We start from the raw sequence: 20,903 nt of genomic DNA, 5'->3' as shown, positions 1-20,903 counted from the left end.
AAAACATTCTTGGTTATGCAAGAACCATTTTCATTGAAAGAAGCCATTAACAAAGTAGAAACTTCCTTTACAAACTCTTCATTCTTTCAAGTTCATGTTAAACATCTACTGTCAGCAAGGTACAATTCTAGGCATTTCGGGGATACAAAATTCCTGCCATCAAGGAGGATTTAGCTCAGTCAAGAAAAAAACCAAGCCAACATATAATATCAATGAAAGCATAAATGGTGCTTGTGGAAAGCAGGGAAAACTACTCTATAAATTGAGAAGGAGGAGATGTTACCTGCAGCTAGGTCAGGACAAAACTGAAGAGGAGCACTGAGGCTTCCAAACATGATTTTCATACGCAGAAAAGGAAGGAAGAGCATCTCAGAGTACAGCATGGGCAAAAGGAGAGAGAAAAGCCCTGGGTATATGTGGAGAACACCATATATTTCAAATTGTCAAGAGCCTAAGACTGGTAAAGAATAAATACTGTCAATTAAATTCAACAAATGCATTTTAAAATACTGATTTAAAGCCTGTTATCTACTTAGCAATGTATCAGAAGCCGTTTGTAGGGGTGCAGGGGAAACGTAGAGCAAAGAGGAGAGAAAAATAAAACTCATGGCAAGTACATATACTTCTTCAGAGAGCCTCCCTACATTCAACTCTTATTTAAAGGTCTCACCTCTAGGCCTCCTCAGTGTCCTGCGCACAGCTCTGCGATAGGCTGTATCACAATGAATTGAAACAGCTGAATGATGTGCTACCTCTCCCGCTTGCCTACATAGTGCCTGAGGACAAGACACAGGTCTTACTGAGTTTGCATTACCAGTATTTTGCACAGTGTGTGACACACAGAAGCCTCTTAAAATATGTTTTCTGAATGATTAAACAAATGAACTGAATTATTCCATTAGTGAGTAGATATTTAATACAGATTCAGCTCTCAGGAACCTGATAACGCAAAGCATACTCTAGAACATCTCAGCACGTTACAAAAAATTAGTGTATGATATTGGACAAAAATCAGTGTTTTAGGCAATTATATATCTAAGCAGTAAAAAAAGGTGGATAGTTGAAGCAGTTAACTTTAAAAGTCCCTTCCAAATCTGAAAATCAAAACAATAGAGGTAAAATGGGACTAAATTATAAAAAGCACCAAATGTCAATATAAGATTTACTAATGGGAAACAAAAGTTCTGCCTCAAACAAGTGTTTTAAAAAGGTAGATATAAGAAGGACCCTAAAGTCTACAGGTAAGAAAATCAGAAATCCAAGTGAGAAGATAAAGGCTTGAATGCCAGTGGGGATGAAGAGCAAGCAAGGGCTGAATAAGAGAAGGAAAGGTAAAAAGTTCAGGATTTACTAACTCTGACGGTAAAGGAAAGAAAACAAGAATAAAAAATGGTCCAGGGGTGGTTCCATAAAGTAGTGGTTAGCACGTCTGCTTCACACACAGAAGGCCCTAGGTTCGAGCCCCAGCGGAGCCATGGCCCCATACTCCAGGTGTGCCAGGCCCTGGGTGTGTGCCACAAGCGTGTGGGAGGAGAAGCCCTGCCTTCAGAGATCCAGCTCTTAAGGGGAGACAGCAACAACCGTAGGTCAGGGATGGAAGGGGGGTGTGTAATTAAACAAAACAATGGTCCAAAGTTTGAATAAATATGGCCAAGAGAGTGGTGGTACCCAAGCCACCAGGCCTCACCACCATCACCAAAAGAAAGCAAATAATTATCTCACTTCAAAAGAAAAACAACTCTCGACATGTGTTCCTGACTTAGAATCCTACCTGGAGTGTGTGTTTGCAATGACAACTTCTGGGTCTTTTCTCAAAACCTGCTAAATCAAAACTAGGATTGTGGGAAATGGGAATCTGCAAATGTGTATTTTGTGTGTATGTGTGAGATTTATATAGTATTTTATTTTTTTATTAAGTTTATTGGGGTAACATTGGTTAATACAATTATATAATTTTCAGGTGTACATTATAATTTGACATCTGTATATTCTGTTGTATGCAAATGTGTATTTTATAAAAGGCTTCCTAGGTGATTCTTATGCACACTAAAGTCTGAGACTCACGGTCTTCCCTAGTTCAAATCTGAACATAACTGAGCCTGTTTTAAAGCAATTAAATATGAATACCAAAAATGAAAATGAATTTTACTTAAAAGTCTTTTATACAAACTGATTACATTCTATTAACTGATTATAAATATAGGTAATGAAGCCTCAAAAGAACCTAAAGTTTTCATGCTTTCTCCCATCCTAAATTATACCAGTGATTATCATTTAATTTAATCTATTAAACTTGAAAGTATATGTAAATACAACACACTATTTAATGTTATAAACCCTCTTGTTTGTCATCATTTCACAAAAATCGCATATTCCACTCATTTTTACGATTATAAAAGATCCACATATGGATAAAGAGTAGATTTTTTAGTTCTAGATGGAGATGAATTTAATGGATTGGTATGTTGATTTACCTCAAACAGTGTGAGCTTCTATAGGATTAAATTTACACATTAAGGAAACCTACACATTGCCTCTTCATCCAATCGCTCACAGAGTTATTACCAAATTAATTCCTATGCACATATTTCAAAAAGTAAGTCACGGGGCCATCTAATCTTTGTGCTGTGAACCCAGGGTAACTGCCGGTGTCACTGCTCGGCAGGAGCTGAGGCACAGAACTGGGTGGAAAGCTGAGAAGCAGATCTATCTCCTCAACATTGCTTAAGTTTTGGCAGTCTTCAATGTATTGTAGAGATACTTTTCTCAACCTCTCAAGATAAACATGTTTTATTTATTACCAGTAGCAATGCCACAATTCATTCATCTCCTCTGGACAAGAGTCACGAGAGTTACAGAAAGAATGTGACATAATGATACTTTATCTCCATCAGTTAACTTCTGCTTAGTCACAAACATTTGCCTGTTTTCAGAGTTTTGAATCCTAGATGCCCTGACAATAATTCACAAAAGGTAGATTGCCACTTATGAAAACTGCATTAACTTGCTATATACACATATTGAAACTTGAAGACAAAAATTTATGGCTGTTGCCTGATGAATTTATATTTTCTTCCTGCCTTGGGAAAAATCATATGGCCAAGAATAATACTGAAAAGTTATAATGAAGTGTCGCTTAGACGTTTAAAGTTCTAAATGTTGCCACCAGTGAGATAACAACAATAATGTTACCGAAGACACCGTAAGCCTCCAAGTCTATTTCTTTTTCCAGCATAGATCACTACTTTCTTTTCCCCATTCTCCCTTCCAACAAAATAACACCCTCCAGAAACTCAAGACCTTAATTTTCATTGAAACATAGCTAGTAGAGGAGAAAAAGGTGTCTCTCAAACACATTTCACCAAAATCAATAAGGATTTCTCTCTAGCAGAAGTATAAACTGTTTTCAAAGAGTCACTTTCATACTTTACTGCAAATATGAATTGTTCTTTTATAAACATTCATAACATTTGTATTTCTCCAGTATTCTTCCTATGTCACACATTCTTTTTTTATTATAAAATAATTCCGTATATGCATCTTTGTATGTGGCTTTTTTCACACACACTGTTTTATTATTTATAATTCAGAGAACAGTCCTAATGATTATTGAGCATTTTTTATGGGGTGGCAAGTTGACAGACATTTAATCCTTGTAAAAAGCTTGTCAAAGTAGCCATTGTTATCCCTTTACAGCCAAGATAAGGACACTGACCATCAAACAGCTGTGAGCAGCAAAATCATGATTCCAATCCAGGTCTGCCTCTCCCCAAACCCCTCCTCTCCATCTCTGCACTATACTGCCTTTCAAATAGTTTACATTATGTGAATGATAACACTAAGTCAGCACAATTGCATTTTATCAAAGAAACCAGGCTCTTTTCATTTGTAATATTCAAGCTGTGTAAAAAAGAATTAGCAACATATGCATAAAAAATCATGGTTTCAAAGATTTAACATCCAAACTTACTTGTAACTTTCCACTTGTCGGCAGGAAGAGACAGTAATGAAGGAATCTGTCCGGGAACTGTAAGCGAGAGGGCCAGGTAAAAGAGAACCAGGGAGAAATCTCCCAAAAGCATAGCTTTCCTGCTCGAACACCATCAGCATCCCGTCCATAGACTGAATGCAAATTAAATCTCGACCTAAAGAAGAATTAGAGAAATTTGGTGACCTGTACTTTTGATGAATATAATGGTGTTAATTTATCACTATCTACCACAGATATGTCATAGTTAATTCCACCACCACCACCCCAGGGGCAAAATGAGCAGTTTAAACTTTAAATTACGAATTGATGAAGCTATCAGATTATTGTCTATCACCATTTGTACATTTCACAATTTTTAAATGATTCAGAAGATGTCTATAATTTTAAATATATTCACTTCATTTACTCATGCTAAAATCTTTAATTCAAGATAATCTGAGAACAATCATGATTCTTTGCAAGATATCATCTTTTCCAAAATCAGAATTACAACAATTGTTCTGCAACAAGGCTGCCCCTCTTCTTCATAATATGTCAGCCTCGCACTTTCAAATATTTGACTTAGATATCAGTCAAACACAGCAGATCCAATTCGTAGACATGTATTAGGCACCAGTTTTATAAAAATCGTAGTGTTAAGCACTGTTGAGAGTAAAAAATAAATGAATACTTATCATTGATTGTCCTAAGCTATAGATTGATTCTGATGTGCCTTCTACTATCAGTCTACAAGTACTATGAAATTTACAGTTCTTATAATATACTGAGATGATAATAATGATTATTTCTATGATATAGTATAGTATTCCTAACCTGAGAAAGATCTAGTAGCTATAACTTTTCATATTTTGCTACTGTGATTAGTATATTAGGTAGGGAAGAACTATAGTACAGAAAATTAAGGGAATAAACAAAAGGTCAATCCTCTTAATTAATTTGTCACCTCTAACCCATACTTACCATATATAGTAAGTCCTATAGTAACTGTTCCATTTTACCTTGGATATCATGCCAATGTAGTATACTTAAATTTTGAAATTTAGTAGCTCCTTTCTATCTGCTAGATGGAATGTTGCCTGATTCATGAATCATTAAATAAAGCCAATAATAAAAATGTAGACAATAAAATAGTGTTTAAAGATATGTCCTCTGTATACAATTGCACTTAAACAATAAAGGGGGGGACTGAGCATTAGCGAATTAGGTGGAACCTAAAAGGAGAGCAATAAATTTAATCTTAATAAGTCAAGAATCAGAGAGACGGAAGAAATCTAATCAATGAAACACTTATGCAATGACGTTGGCCTTTGGGGAAGGATATTACTGTAACCAAATATACTCTTTACATCTGTATTATTAAAGAAGGTGAGGTCAGAGCAAGTGTACTTGCAAGTAGAAGTACCAATAAAATTTGAGTTCATTTCAATATGTTGAATATTGTTGAACCACAAATCTTCAGTTTCCCAAAGACATCAAAAAGTGGTCCTCAGAGTGTGGCTACCAGACCTTCAGCTTCAGGTTCAGTTAAACTTCTTAGAAATGCAGATTCAAGGGTCCCACTCTAGATCTGCTGAATCAGAAACTCTGGTGTTAGGACCCAGAAAATCTAGGTTTTAACAAGCTCTAGAGCCTATCTGATGCATGCGAAAACTCAAAAACCACTGCCTTGGCATAGCATGACAAAAAGCTAGAGTTTAAAGAAAACTTCAGCCCCAGAGAAAACTTGGCTCCTTAGCATTGTATATGGGGTCTTATTTCCTAAAACTCTAGCATTATAGAGGAGAGTTCTAAATACACTGAAATGTCCATGTGGGCTGCCTCTAGAGTCAGATAATCTGAGTTTGAGACCAAGTCCACCAAATATTATCTGTGAGATTAGGCTCAGGTTTCTTTACAAAATGGTGTACCTACCTTAGTTATTGTGAGAATTAAATGAAGTAATATATGGAAACTAGATCCAACAGGTGGTAAATACACAATCAATTATTCTATAATTATTTTCTAAGTCTCATACTACGCATCGTGTTAATGTTTAACTGCTTGCTGTTTCCTACACACATTATGATGGTGCATTCTTCCATGTTTTTGCTTAGATTATTCTCTTTCCCCAAAACACTTTACTTTTCTTGCCCTAGTCTAGTAAACGTTCACTGACTACCTCCTGGTCATCTATTCCCCATTCCGCTTATATTTAGCCATGACGTTTGAATGAGACTAACTTTATTCTAAGCTGGAGGGCAGGCCCTGACATATGTAAACCAATTATTATCCCACTAGTCACAATGATTGGTTTGGAGACAGGTATAATTTACAGCCAGTGAGAGAAATTAAATCCTTAGATTGAGCTGGAACTATAGAAAAACTTACCCTTCCTCCTTGGGAAGAAATGTATGAGGAGGACATGGTAGGGAATCACGGAGGCCATCTGGCTTTTACAAGGGCACAGTTAAGACAGGGTCATGGAAGACACTGTTTGAGTCAATATATCAAGCCTTACTTGAAGATAAACCTACCTGTGAACTTTGCAAGCAATGGATTCTCATAAATAATGAAGCCACTCTGAGTTGAGTCTCTGTCCCTGAATCAAATGGATCATCCCATTTGACTTCTGAAAACCACACAGGCACAGGCCGAGGCTCGTGTCTTCCCAAAAGTCTTCTCTTTCCCCCTCAACCACCCTCCAGCTGAGCACTTACAGATCCCTCTCCTTATCTCCATATTATAGCTAATCACCGATAGGAATGATCAGGTTTTGTATCCCTCACTCATCCCAGACTAAACTCAAAGGCAGAAACCAAATCTTATTCATCTTTGTAAATCCAAGAACTATAAACTGCCTGGCATGTAGAAGATGTGCTAATAAATGTCTGTTAAGCTGAAGTAAACTAGGCAAAATAATTTATTCATCTCCAGCTAGGTTGGCTGAGATTTTATTCTATGTGTCTAACATACCGCATTTGAAGTAAAAAAAAAAAAAAAAAAGCTTTATTTATTATAATCCTGGCTGCTGACATTTAGAAAAATGTAGGGATCAATCCAAAACATTACTCAAAATTAAATAAATAAATCCATCAAATCACTGTTTTGGAAGCCAGCTCCGAATACATACCAGAGGCTCCTCTTACAGATAATGGTAACAGAAAGAACAGTCGAAAGAAGCCATGAAAGTTTTGTAGTTCTGAAAAGAACAGAGCCAACAGGAAGCCTTCATAAAAGCGATGAGATTTCAGGAGCTATTTAAATGACCTAGGCATGAACTATACTCAAAAGATACCTTACCATATGCTCAGTATTATATTAGGAGCTGTAAGAAATACAGAACAGCAGCAATAATGACTACTACTGCCATTTACTGAGCACCTGTTATATTCCTACCTTTGACCTAAACATTTACCCAGCATATTAGCTATAATCTTAAATAATTCTAAAAAATGGATAATTATCCCATTTTACACATGAGAAGACTAAACCCACATAGCTTTAACAATTTGTCTAATGCCAAAGTTAGAAAATAAGAAAATTAGTACTCAAATCAGAATCTATCTGGCTCCATTACATCATTCACATTCCCTGGGAGACTCCATTATACCACACTGGATCCATTTTTTAAAATAACATCAGTTAACATAGATAATCTAAATGATGTAAAACAGACTAAGTACTAAAAAAAAACCCAAAGAGGTTAATAACAATTAACTTCCTGGGAAAGGCTTCACGATAGAATTAAGATGTATCCTATCTAGACTGAGAAGGACAAGTAGAATGAATATGGGTCAAAGGTAAAAGCAGAGGAAATTTCTGGGAGAGAAAAGGAACATATTTTAAAAAACATCCAGAGGTAGTTAGACTTGATCTACTGAATGGATCAAGTTTTACCAACAAGGCATGAAATACAAAAGCAAGAGACTGAAAAGATGACAACATCTTAACGATGCTTCCTCAAAAAGTATGCCTAAACTATACACAGAAAAATAAAATATCTTTTAAAGTTGAAATAGTTCAGAAGTTTGGAGATTCCACCAGAATTTAAAATCGGGATATTTACCCCATTGATCTTAATCATAATGAGAGAAAAATAACCATTGTGATTTGTAAGATCTAGGAACAAATTGATAAAGGACCCACCAAAATCACTTTGAAAGGATTTTGGAAATCAGTATTTTTCATTTTCAAAGGCAAAAAGAAATTGTGCCTGTGGGGCTGAGGGGTGGAAAGCAGGAAAGTTCCATTATGGCAGCCTCATGAAATGAGTATTTATTAAAGAGTGTGCCTCATTTCCTGGTGTTAAAATATCATGTAGTCAAAGCTTTAATATGATGCATAAACTGGTAATCAATCACATGTTGAACTGACTGCTAGATTAACAGTTTTCTCTGCTAAATTATAGTCTATTCACTAAAATGGTATATAGCTCTGGGTCTGTGTGTGTGTGTGTGTGTGTGGGTGTGTGTGTCCATGCCCAGAATTTCTTTCTACCATGCATGACCCAGAGCATTTTCCATCATTCATTACCATAGCAACAAGGGCCGGCCCCATGGAGGTTCAGTCCTGAATACTATTTCCTTCCCTTCTCTCCTGTCTTTTTCTTCCTGTGGAATCATGCAGCAGAGTAAGTGGAGTGGCATACATGAAAGAAGACTACCTTTCCTCAGCCTGCGACGTGTTTTCTGAATCTATGCTCATATTTCTTTTACACATTGAGTAAAAATACAAGTGAAGAAATGCAAACGTGACCTGTGGCCAAGCATATATTGCAGTTCAGCAAGCAGCTGTCAAAAATACTTGGTCTTTCTCCAAGTCTGAAAAACACATGAAAAACAGCTGTATAGGTAGTCAAAAAGGCAGACAGGAAACATCAAGAGACTGATACATAAGAACAGAAGAGTCCAAAAGTCTGTGGAACTTCCGCTGGTTTTACACGCACTTGGAAAATTTTTTGTTGTTGTTGTTACATAAAAGCTGAAACACTAACTCTCATTAATCTTTATTGCAAACCCAACTCAAAAATGATATAACATGTTTGCTATGAGCAAGGACATAAAAATGTTCAGAGTAGGATTTCAACACATACTAACTTAAAAACAAACGGTAGATGGATTTCTAGGGCTTGCAGGATTGTAAATTTGCCATTAAAAATCATTTTTGTACTTTTTCATAGTATCATCATATAAATAAAACTACCATTTTGAGATACATGCTATTATTTGACTATACTTAATAATTAACAATTGGTAATTTATTAGGTAAAAAATAGCTAGTTTCTTTCTTACCACTTTCTCCCTCATATTCTATTTTATGTGAGCATTCTAAAAGTAATCAGTGCCTGATAATAATACAATATTCAAGAAGATTCTAAGGTTAAAACCTTAGTTATTTAAAATTTAAATCTCTAAGCAAACAGTAAATCAATAAATACAATACACGTGTTGAGCTAAATAACTACTATTTTTAAATATGTACCAGGGAAAAATTACAAATTACCAACTATTATTCAAGTGTTACCCAGTAAATATCATGAGACTAATTAAAGATTCAAGAAAATAAAAATTGGATCTACATACTAACTCTTCCTATGAACTTGCCTTTTGACATTTTAATGTGTCTCATTTTCATAGGAACTTTAATAGCCTTACAAAGACCTCTAGTGTGTGTTCCACCAAGTTTTTTATCTAATTTCTCCCCCTAAACTGTGAACAAGGTTATTATAAAGAAATTACAACCGTTCATTAAATTAGCATTATATATGATAAATTCAATGTGAATGCAAAGTTAGAGCTTAAAAGAAGGCCCTAAACATTATATTATCACTTGCATCCACAAAATATTAGGTGAATTACTTTATAGATGTAATAACCATGAAAGGATTGATAACACTCTCTGAAACTCAAATTCATTCAGCAAATTCAAAGAACATTCACTGCACACCTCGCACGTGCTAGCAGAGACGTCGCTACTCTCAGAAAGTTCAGTGGATATGCGAGTTAAATAAATACAACAATGGAAGAACAGAGGCATATTAAAGTAATTTAAACGGCTGTGGGAGCATGATGAACAGTGTCTGGAAGAATCAAGAACAGAAATAAAACACGAGCCTTACACACTGAAAAAGAGTTTGCCAGACAATCATAGAAGCAAAAGCAGAGGGCATACCACGTGGAGAGACATGGATTATGACAGCGCTGTGTTTGGAAAGGAGCGAGATCAGTGATCTCTGGGGGAAGCTGTTGGGTGGAGGGAGACACCGCTGATAAAGATGGCAGGCATGCTTCTCAGAACTGACAGCAAAGCCGCAACTTGAGACCAGATCTGGTGCATTCTTATTTTAGTCCTGAAAGCTCTCTCGGTTTCCTCGTCTGTAAAGCAGCTGTGCGAGATTATATGATACCGCTATGATAAAATACAGTAAAAATACTTCATACTGCCTGGGACCCTGGTAAGCATTCAATAAACAGTAACTAAATGGTATTACTGGATCTTGATTGTTGAGGGAATTATATAAAAAAAATTTTAATTGAGGGGAAAAAAGTCCCCCCAAGCAAAAAAGATAAAATATCATGTGAAAAGAAGCACATACAATCAGAAATTCATCCTTTTTGCCAAAGCGTGGGATTTTTCAGATGATAAGAACTCTGGGGGCCGTGGCCCTAGGAGCGCCCAAAAGGCGGCCGGGCGGCAGAGCTGCCAGGTCCTTCGTGATGGAAGATTTTGAGATGCTTCTCTCTCTCCTGTGTGGTTGGTAGTTTGGGTGGTGAAGAGACGGGTGACAGTGTTAAAACCTTTCTCCAGGCCTTTGCCAGGGGAACCAAAGACTCCACAGGGGCAATCTGTACCATCCCAAAGCTAGATGCTCGAATTCAGCAAGAGAGAGAGGAGCAGCGTCAAAGGGCAGCGAACGTCCTGGAGGAGAGCCCAGAGCAGAATTTTCCAGTGCTGCGCTCTTGTTCCGGTTCAGCCTCTTGTCTTATCGAACGTTCATTCCTGTGCTTCAGTCAGCCACTGCCAAATTACTGGTGCTCCATCAATGGACACACAACATGGAGATGTTCGGTCGTCGCTGGAATGCTTCCTCACATCAAGTTTCAGTGCTCTCTGGATTGTACCCATTTGTTCTTAGCGAAATGCTGAATGCCGTTTGGTTTCAAGATATAGCTGGTCTAGCATTCGAGGTAACAGGGAAGAAGCCTCACCTATTCCCTATTACCAGCAAAATCATTGCTGACATGCTCGCCAGCCTTCTGCTGCAGGCTCTTTTCCTTATCCAGGGGACATCTGTGAGTCTCTTTCCCATCCGTCTTGTTGGCCAGCTGGTTAGTCTCCCGCATGTGTTTCTTTTCTACTCAGTGTACTGCTACAAATACCAGGGTTCAATAATGGCACTGAAATGCACCAACGGTTGTCAAACCTAGAAAGGAACTGGCCTTCCTACTTCGGATTTGGTTTGCCCTTGGCTTTCCTCACGGCGATGTGGTCCTCTTCCTGTTTGTGGCTGCCTCTTCTCTTCTCTTCTTTCCTTTATTCATTATCATTGCCAATGAAGCAAAGACCCTGACAAAGCGCACCTTTTCCAGTTGCACCTCTTCTCTTTGGTGGTTTTCTTAAGCACCAGACTCTTCCACAAGATGGTCTACCTGCAGTCTGCCCTGAGCAGCTCAACCTCTGCAGGGAAGTTCCCTTCAGCCCACCTGTCTCTGCCAAACTAAAGGCTGCTGCAGGCCACTGGGTCACCTGCCGTCCAGAGGCCGGGAGGGACTGGGAGGGGGCTGTGCAACTCTTTCCTCGTTCACCTCCCCCACCAGGGACAGCGGGACCCAATCTGCTGAAGGCCCTCTGCATGTCCCCTTCTCTCTGAGGAACTGAAATTGTATCTCTGGTGAACATAAGGAACAATCTTCCTGACACCAATACATGGATTTTTAACACCCACGGTTAAAAAGGACCACAGGTTTTTCTGCAGCTTTTTTCTATCATTCGGTAGCCCTGTACCTGGACTGCTTTGAAAACTTTTTCTCCTTATGCCATTAACGCTCCCCACCTCCCAATCCTGCCTTCCGCCACCCTTGGATAAATGGAGTTTGTAATTCTAGCTGTCGTATTTGGTGGACCTGGTGTTCTGACTGTTTTTCCTGAAGCACATGTACTGATTTTGGAGATAAAGGAGTATCTCAGTTGCTCCTGGTGACTCCCTTTGTAGCAATCACCATTTTGTTTCTGTAACTCAGGTTACATTTTGTTCTCTCTTGCTGCGCTGCAAAAAAAAACCAAGCCTAAAGAGACGGGACAGGAGGAAAGATCTCACAGCCAGATCTTCTGGATTTTGAGGAGTGACTTTTCTTCCCCTTGAAGGGGAAAAAGCTTTTTTCACTGGTACATTCAAAGTTCCCCAACTACAGGGAAGGACCAACTTTGGACAAGTGCCTCTGCAACACAGAATGCTCAGAGAACCTGAACTTTTAAACTCTGGAGGTCTGAAATTTACTATTGGCCACTGTCGGGTCTGTCTGGTGTTTCAAAAGACTATTAGGTGCCGCAAATAGGAACTGAAGGGGTAAATTTATTAAACCCATTAAAACTATGATTGGTTGGTGTTTTTCTGTCATTTTAAAGAGACTAAAATGGAGGAGGGACAGATGTCAAACACTTGCACAATTTTAAAATATCACTATTAAACATGAGCTAGTTTCCCAACTCCTATCTCCCCTCCCCACCCCGCAAAAAAAAAAAAAAAAAAGAACTGAAAATCTCTCAAAACTTAGGGGGTTATGTGTGAACTACTGGGCTGTTCGAGATTATTCTCTGCCTATTTTAAATTTACTTTCTTCAGAAAAACAATAAATGAGTGGAAAAATCACTCAACCACAAAGAATAAACTGGAAGCCCAAAGGAGTAGAATAATCTTTACATCCATCACTACTATTCAAAACTCTCACTTCGAAAACATATGCAAAATAAACCTTAAAGATTTATTAATTATTAGAGCCCTGGAGAGAAAGTCTTTTCTTGGGTAATATGAACCAAGGGATTATTACCAGCAGGAAAAGTAGCCCCAAAGGGGTACTGATAAGATACGCTCTGGCTGAACCCTGTTCCCAGAACAGAATGGTATATCATAAAAGAACAAATTGAGCGAATATGGGAAAAGTATCAAATGTAGATTAAAGTACTATTATATAATGGAAAAAGAAATGATTTTGAATCAGAAAGACAAAATGATAAAATTTTCAATCTGGCTCTGATACAACCTAGATATGTGACTTTGGCTACTTTGTTTAATTTCATTCACCCTGTTTCTTCACATGCAAAATAAAACTTATCGCAAACTCTACAGCCCATTGGGTTGCTATGAATATTGAAGAAGTGAACATATGAACTACACAGTTTAGTATCTGAAATGTAGGAGTATTTGTCAATCTTAATCTCAGATTTTTCATGTTTAAGGAAAAAAAAAAAATCAAACCAACTTTTCCTACCACCTACACTTATCTATATTTTGGATATCAGATAATTTAGTCATCAAATCTCACTCCTTAGGTATAAAAGGGTAGAAAACATCTCCGGGGAAAGTTAGGACAAAAGGTGTCCAGGAAGTGGAAATGGTTCTGTTCAGAAATTCCTGTCTTTATTTGCTAAAGTACTTGCTAAAGAAGTGATTCCCAGGCTCTTGAATTTCACTGATCTATAAAGTTTCAGAAACTCTTGGGAAACATCACAGGGTCGTCAACCTTGTGAACTGCCTGATCAGGAATTTTTTTAAAAAACAAAGACGATCATCACCAACACTTTCTACAAAGACAATACAAACAAGTAGAAAGTAAGAACTATTAGCACTAAGCACAGCCCCTTTAATTGAACAGAACTTAGCTTCATGAAAACTTCAGTACATTAGCTAATTTTTTTTTTTTCATTACTTTGAGACCATTCAAACTTTGACAGGGGACAGCATTTGAGAACTACTATTTATCCCAGCATTAACCAGTTTCAAACCCACCACCATCTGGCACTTAAGAACCATTACTATAAAACATTCAGAACACAAGGACAAGTTTTTCCTTTATAGGAACAAAGGAAAAAACTGGTTCCAAGACCCATTCAGGCCTAGGTGAAGAAACAAGTATTTTCCATAAATCTGTTGGCTCTTTACGAACTCACCAAGGACAGACTTCTGGAACCAAAAAGTAAAGCAAAAGCTCCCTCTGCTGACAAGTAGATAAAGAATCTAACCCTATCAAAAGGCAACTGACTTCTTTAAAATCTTCACAATACTGACTGGGTGTTACATGTGCTTTTACTATTCTCTAGCAAAGACCAGTTTTACTTTATGTCGTAAAATACTAGAATATAGTTACATCTGATATAAATGTGAAAAATATGTATAACATGGTAACATTCCTAGTATAATGCAATAAATCTTTCTAAACTACCTTTCGAATTTCTTGGTTTCTGCTTTATGCTCTAAGGGTTAACTGAGCTACGACGTCATACAAAGAGGAAATGAAAGAAGGCTAAAAAATTGAGGTGGGTTTCAAGAGATTATGTGGAACAAAGGTAGCAAGCAATAAACGCGTTGATGACCTCTCACAGAAGTCTCATGAGATTGACACAAGCAAATTAAAGACTTCAAAATTAATAATAATAGCAGTTTACAAGCACTGGCCCATACACTATTAATAGATCCAACTCTAGCATCTATTCTGTAACTTAAGAAGGTCAAGAAGTATTGTTCTTATTCAAATGTGGGAAGACCTAAGGCTTGGGAAAGTTTGATGATTTGATAAGGACACACAACTGGTAAATAGCAAGGCCAGAACTCAACCCTATATGTCTTCTATATGTCTGTTTCTACGCATAAAGTAGGTACCCTGATGACAGTCTCTAAACCTCTTTCTGATTTCAAATTTAACATGGCCTATCATCACAATTGTACTTTGTATGCTGATAAACATCAGATTTAAATACAAAATGTTAAATGTTTCACTTCAGCAGACAAAATTTGATATAGCTGCTTGCTAAATTTTTTGTTATGATTTCTTTATTTATTCTTGTCTTATTGCCAAAGAATTGCTTGCAAAGATAGATAAAATTAAATGAATTGTAAAATAAGTAGATGAGAATAGCAAATAAAACCGATTCTACCACTAATATTATTAAATAGTTGGTTAAAAGTAGCGTTTTTAAGTACATCAATACATTGCCAAAAAAATAAAAAATAAAGTTCAGAAGCCAAATGCCAAGTGAAAGTGAGAACCCGCAAAGGCAAACAGAGCCCCTGGGGTATTTTCCTGAACCAGACAACATTCAGCTTAAGTTTCCATGGTCTCAAATGACATATGGTAAAGGAGAAAAACCGTGGGCTCACTCCACGTGGGGAATCTAGTTGATCCTGCACATTATGTTCTTCACCAGTATAAAGCTAAGTCCACAAAGGGCTCTATCTACCCTTAGTGTAAGGAGAATTTAGAACTAGCATTGTTCCTCAAGCCCGAGATAAAGCAAAATAAAATGTACATCTCAAAACTTGGAATCAGATAAAAAATCTCTCCTAAGCATTCATAAACCCTAAGCTGATCTTAATGTGGGTTTTCAAACCAAATTTCACTCTATTGGCTTGTCCAAAACGACTCAATCTGTGAATTTACTATGAAGTGATTCTGGATTAGAAGCACCACCAAGCACCTGACACAAGAAAACTGAAATCTTTGAAGGAACACTCCAAAGAACATGATCTCACAGGCAAAACCACAATACACAAGGAATTAAAGGCAGTATGAGCAAGAGACAGCAAAAATAATAGAGAACAGAATCAGAACCGTAAGGACTTTATATACTGAAATTACCAATTTCAGTAGAATATAAAAATACTACATTTTATGGTTAAAAAATAAAAACTGCTATTAAAAATATAATTAAGAGACTTTATCAATGACCAAGCAGATTTTTAAGGAACAAATAAACTTTGATACATTAAAAATGTAACAATTAAACTTAACAAAATTCAAGAAACTCTAAGAGGAGTTTCAATAGAAATTAGTCTGTAAATAGCAGTGATTTAGGAAATGGAAACTAAATCTACGGAAATAATCTAGAATGCATTAATAAGAAACATAGATATAGAAAATACAAGTGAAGTTAAGAAACATTAACAGTACAGTAAGATGGTCTAACATATATCTAATTGGATTTTCCTTAGGAGATAATGGAGAGAATATGGAAGAGGCAACATTCAAAGAAATAATGGCTGAGTATTTTCCAGAATTGTTGAAAGGTTCCAATTCTAAGATCCAGTTTCAAGCCGAATAAATTCTAAGTAGGATAAATAAAAATAAATCTTCCCTAGATACTGACAGAGAAACTCCAGAACACCAAAGACAAAGAGAATCTCTTAAAAGCACTAAGAGAAAAAAAATTAACTAGAAAAATAATAACAGCTAGAATGAAAGCTGACTTCTTTACACCAATGAAAGCCAAAATAGAGCAGAATATTATCTTTTGTGTAGCAGGAAAAATAATGGTCAATGTATACCCAGCCTTCCTCCCATCCACCCTCAAAATAATTTTAATGTAATAAAACAAAGATCCCACGCGGAGCAGCTAGCAATCAAGTATCTCACACACTGACTCGAACTTGACTTTCAGATCTTAACTTCCTTAGGAAGGCCAAATTAAGAAAATACTTTAGAATCATAGTGTAGGAAAGATCTTCATAAGAATGGTGCAAAGATCAGAAGCCATAACAAAAAAAAAACCAAAAAGATTAAAACATTTAACATCATAAAAAATCAAAACATTTGTACGCCTAAGTAAAGAAACAAAGTTAAAACTTAAAAAGTTAAAAACCTATTATTCACATGCCGTGTATACTTGGGCAAATTGCTCAATCTTACCAATTCTAAATTTTCTCAGGCCTAAAATGAGAATAAGAAACCTACTTCATAAGGTTACTTTGAGAATTAAATGAGAAGACTTAGGTTAAATCTAGCATAGTCTTAGGTGGTAGCACCTAGCAGGTACTAAATAAAATTTTTTACGATTATTTTAAATTATGAAAATATAACATGTCAGTCTTGGCCATTAAATAAAGATTTTGAACACTTTAAAAAATAATACCTAGTGTTGGCACAGATGCTACTCATAGATGAGAAAAAGGGTAAATTGGGTCCATCACTCTGGTACAATTTATGTGTACCAAAAGTTTTTCATCCCAATTATCCAATTCTAAGATTTTATCCTAAAGAAATATCAGAGATAAACACAGAGATTCAAATCCTGGTAATTTACAACCATAGTATTCTTTTATTTTCTTATTTTAATTTCAGCCTCATTAAACTATAACTGACAAAACCGTTAAAGTTCATATTGTGAGGATTTGATATAAGTACACATAGTTTAAGGATTCCCCCCATTTAGTTAATTAGCATATCCATCACCTCACCTATCTGTCTTCTTCGGTGGAGAGAAAATAAGTTCTACTCTCTTAGCAAATTTCAATTATACAATACAGTGTTAACTATAGTGCCCATGTTTTACATTAGATCCTAAGACCTTATTCATTTCATAAAAGAAAATTTGTACCCTTTCACTGACCGCTCCCTATTTCCCCCATCCTCCAGTCTCTGGCATCCACTTTCCTCTTCTTTGTTTCTGAGTCTGACTTTTTTTTTAGATTCCACATAAGTGACACCATATAGTATTTATCTTCCTCTGTCTGGCTTTTTTCACTTGGCATAATGCCCTTGGGTCCATATTGTTGTAAATGGCAGGATCTCCTTCTCTCATGGCTGAATAATATTCCATTGTATGTATCTACCACATATAATTTATCCATTCATGTTTGTTGTTCCATATCTTACCTACTATGAATAATCCTTCGATGAACACAGGAATGCAGCTATCTCTTCAAACTCCTGTTTTCATTTCATCTGAATATCCAGAAGTAGGATTGCTGGATCGTATGGTAATTATATTTTTTTAAGTTTTTGAGGAACCTCTACATTGTTTTCCACAATAGTTGCACCAATTTACATTCCCGACAAGAGTGCATTTGGGTTCCCCTTCCTCTGTATCCTTACCAACACTTGTTACCTCTTATGTCTTTTTGATAATAGCCATTCTAACAGGTGTGGAGGGATATTTCATTGTGGTTTTGATTTGCATTTCCCTGATCCTTCATGATGTTGAGCATTTTTTCAAATACTTGTTCAACTTGTATATCTTCTTTTGAGAATTGTCTATTCAGCTTCTCTCCCCATTTTTTAATCAGATTGCTTTTATTGCATTGAGTTGTATAGGTTCTTTATATACTTTGAATATTAACTCCTTATTTTATATATATTTTCTCCCATTCCACAGGCTGCCTTTTCATTTTGTTAATGGTTTCCTTTGCTGTACAGAAGCTTTTTCGTTTGATGTAGTCCCATTTGGTTCTTTTGTTTTGTTTATATTTTTCGGCAGTGGATATTTTTAAATTTGTAAGTAATCTCATGAACACATTTTTGTTATACTCATTGCAATGATATAGTCCAAGAGAATGTTGCTTTTTGGCCTCACCCAATCCCACTTTTCTTTCCAAAGAGTTTATCATAAATATAATAAAAATAATAAATCTGGATTGTCATTATTTTCTCAATAAAATGTATGCTAGCTACTCCTTGCTACTCTTATAATGATAACTTTTGATCATCAGGCAACTTTGCTTTGAGCATAATATTTCCAATATTTCTATTTATCTTTTGATTTTTGTGGTGTTAAATGTTTTTTTCTTTCCAGTTTTATTGAGATATAATATTTGAAAGTTAGGAAAATATATTCTAAGTGTTCCACTACAACGAAAAAAGTATTTTTTTCATTTTCTTTTTTGTATCTGTATGAGATGATGAGTGTTAACTAAATTTAATGTGATAATCATTTCACAATATATGTGTCAGATCGTTTATGCTGTACATCTTAAACTTATACAGCGTCGTATTCTACTTGCTTATTTTTGCTTTTGTTGTCTTTGCTTTTGGTGTCAAATCTAAAAATATCACCGCCACGGCCAATGTCAAGGAGCTTACCTCCTATGTTTTCTTCTAGGAGTTTTATGGTTTCAGGTCTTACATTCAAGTCTTTAATCCACTTGGAGTTGATTTTTACATATGGTGTAAGATAGGAGTCCAAGTTTCGTTCTTTCGCATGTGGCAATCCAGTTTTTCCATGAACACCATTTATTGAATTGACAATTCTTTCTCCACTGTATATTCTAGGCTCCTTTTTCATAAATTAATTTCTGAGCTCTCTACGCTATTCCACTGATCTGTGTGTCTCTTTTTATGCCGATACCATATTGTTTTGATTATTATATAGTTTGAAATCACAAAGTGTGATGCTTCCAGCTTTGTTCTTCTTTCACAAGATTGCTTTGACTACTTAAGGTCCTTGATGGTTTCATAGAAATTTTAGGATGACTACAGAATTTTTCAAAGCAAAATATTAGAAACAATTCTACCAGCAACAGTATATCAGAGAATTTCTACAATCATTTAGAATTATATTGAAGTAGAATGTTTATTGATTTTGTAAATGCTCATATTGTTCAGTGATAAAAAGATCTTAAAAGAATAAATAACAATATGAATCCAGCTTTACAGCATAAAAATTCAAAGTAAAAAAAATAAATACACTAAAATAGTCATAATAATTTGTTAGTTCCTAGTGACAAGAGCAGAGATTATTTTATTTCCCTCTTCCATATAAACCTCATCCAAAGTTTTTATATATGAACATGTTATTTCAATTTTTTAAAAAACTTTTTCTTGAGTTGGGCAGAAATTCATCAAATTCCTCACAATTCCTGAAGTTCAGACCCACCAATGATTGGCTCTGCCATGGTATATAAAGTAAAATATACATATATTAAAAGCATTAGATATATATTAACAGATGAATTACAACGTATATGCATGCATAATTCTTTGTCATTAAAAATGAAGTAGGTTTATATTTACTGACATGGAAAGATAGTCACAATTTACAAGGCGAAAAAAGGCAATGAACAGTAGAACCCATTTAGTTTAAAATGTGTATGTTTATATAGAAACGAATATATAAAAGTTAATGACAATCAATAAATTTAACAGTAACCCAGTCATGTCATCGTTTTTTATTCATGTAACTGTATTCTCTAATTTATAAACAATTAACATAGTGTTATAAGGGAAAATACTCCTTAAAGCAGCTTCATTACACAAAAAGGAGTTATATATCTAAAATCACTAATAAATAATTGTAAATACAGTTTCTAGTCACATAAAGTAAGTGAAAAGGTAAAGAAACTTTTTATACAATGTCATATATATGAAATTTCATATACAGAGAGAAAGAGTGAGAGAGAGGGAGGGAGACACAGAGACAGAGACAGAGAGAGAAGCCAAGTATTTCAGGTAAAAGTCATTGAGTCTAAATTGCCCAGGCAAGCACCTCCACTTCACTTCCTGTACATGTACACACAAACTCCATTACTTTGTATATGTCAGTGCACAAATATTTACATCTTCAGTCATGTGTATAATTTTAAAAGTCCAACCAATTTCGTCAAGGACAAAAAAGTTGCTAATAAAGCCAAAACTTAATTTAACATCATTCCGACAGAAGCTGCTGCATTTTAATGCATCTTTATAAAACCCATAAAGCAAGCGTTATAATGGAAGAGAATGCCACAAAACTATTAAAATGATGACTTTTAACCTTTTGAATACACAATAGGGAGTCAACAGGTTTTTTAAATCCCAAGGCCCAAATGCACTATGAGATTTATAAGAGAAAACTCCACTCCCGAGTTCAAAATTCTCATTGCTTAAAAATAATAATAAATTGCCTAGGTGAAACATTGGGCTCTGGTTTTAATTAGAAGTAAATATGCTAAGACTGCCACCTCCTGCTG

The 20,903-nt window shown here is 35.8% G+C and overlaps 1 protein-coding gene and 1 pseudogene across 9 annotated transcripts in view; one reads left to right on the top strand and one right to left on the bottom strand.

Annotated features, from left to right (window-relative positions):
- BBS9 (Bardet-Biedl syndrome 9) overlaps nucleotides 1–20,903 on the bottom strand; it is a 417,354-nt gene that overhangs the window by 330,529 nt on the left and 65,922 nt on the right. For all 9 annotated transcript variants that reach the window (XR_001516909.2, XM_015589531.2, XM_015589533.2 and 6 more), the window contains one exon: nucleotides 3,971–4,145. Coding sequence is in view for 8 of the 9 variants with exons in the window: in XM_015589531.2 (XP_015445017.1) it covers nucleotides 3,971–4,145 (175 nt within the window). In the remaining variant the exon portion in view is untranslated. The remainder of the gene's footprint in view (nucleotides 1–3,970; nucleotides 4,146–20,903) is intronic.
- Nucleotides 7,754–11,840, top strand: LOC102891528 (annotated as a pseudogene).

The sequence above is a fragment of the Pteropus alecto genome, unplaced genomic scaffold (assembly GCF_000325575.1).
Source record: "Pteropus alecto unplaced genomic scaffold, ASM32557v1 scaffold21, whole genome shotgun sequence".
Lineage (NCBI taxonomy): Eukaryota > Metazoa > Chordata > Mammalia > Chiroptera > Pteropodidae > Pteropus > Pteropus alecto.
This window is presented reverse-complemented; position numbering and strand designations above follow the sequence as displayed.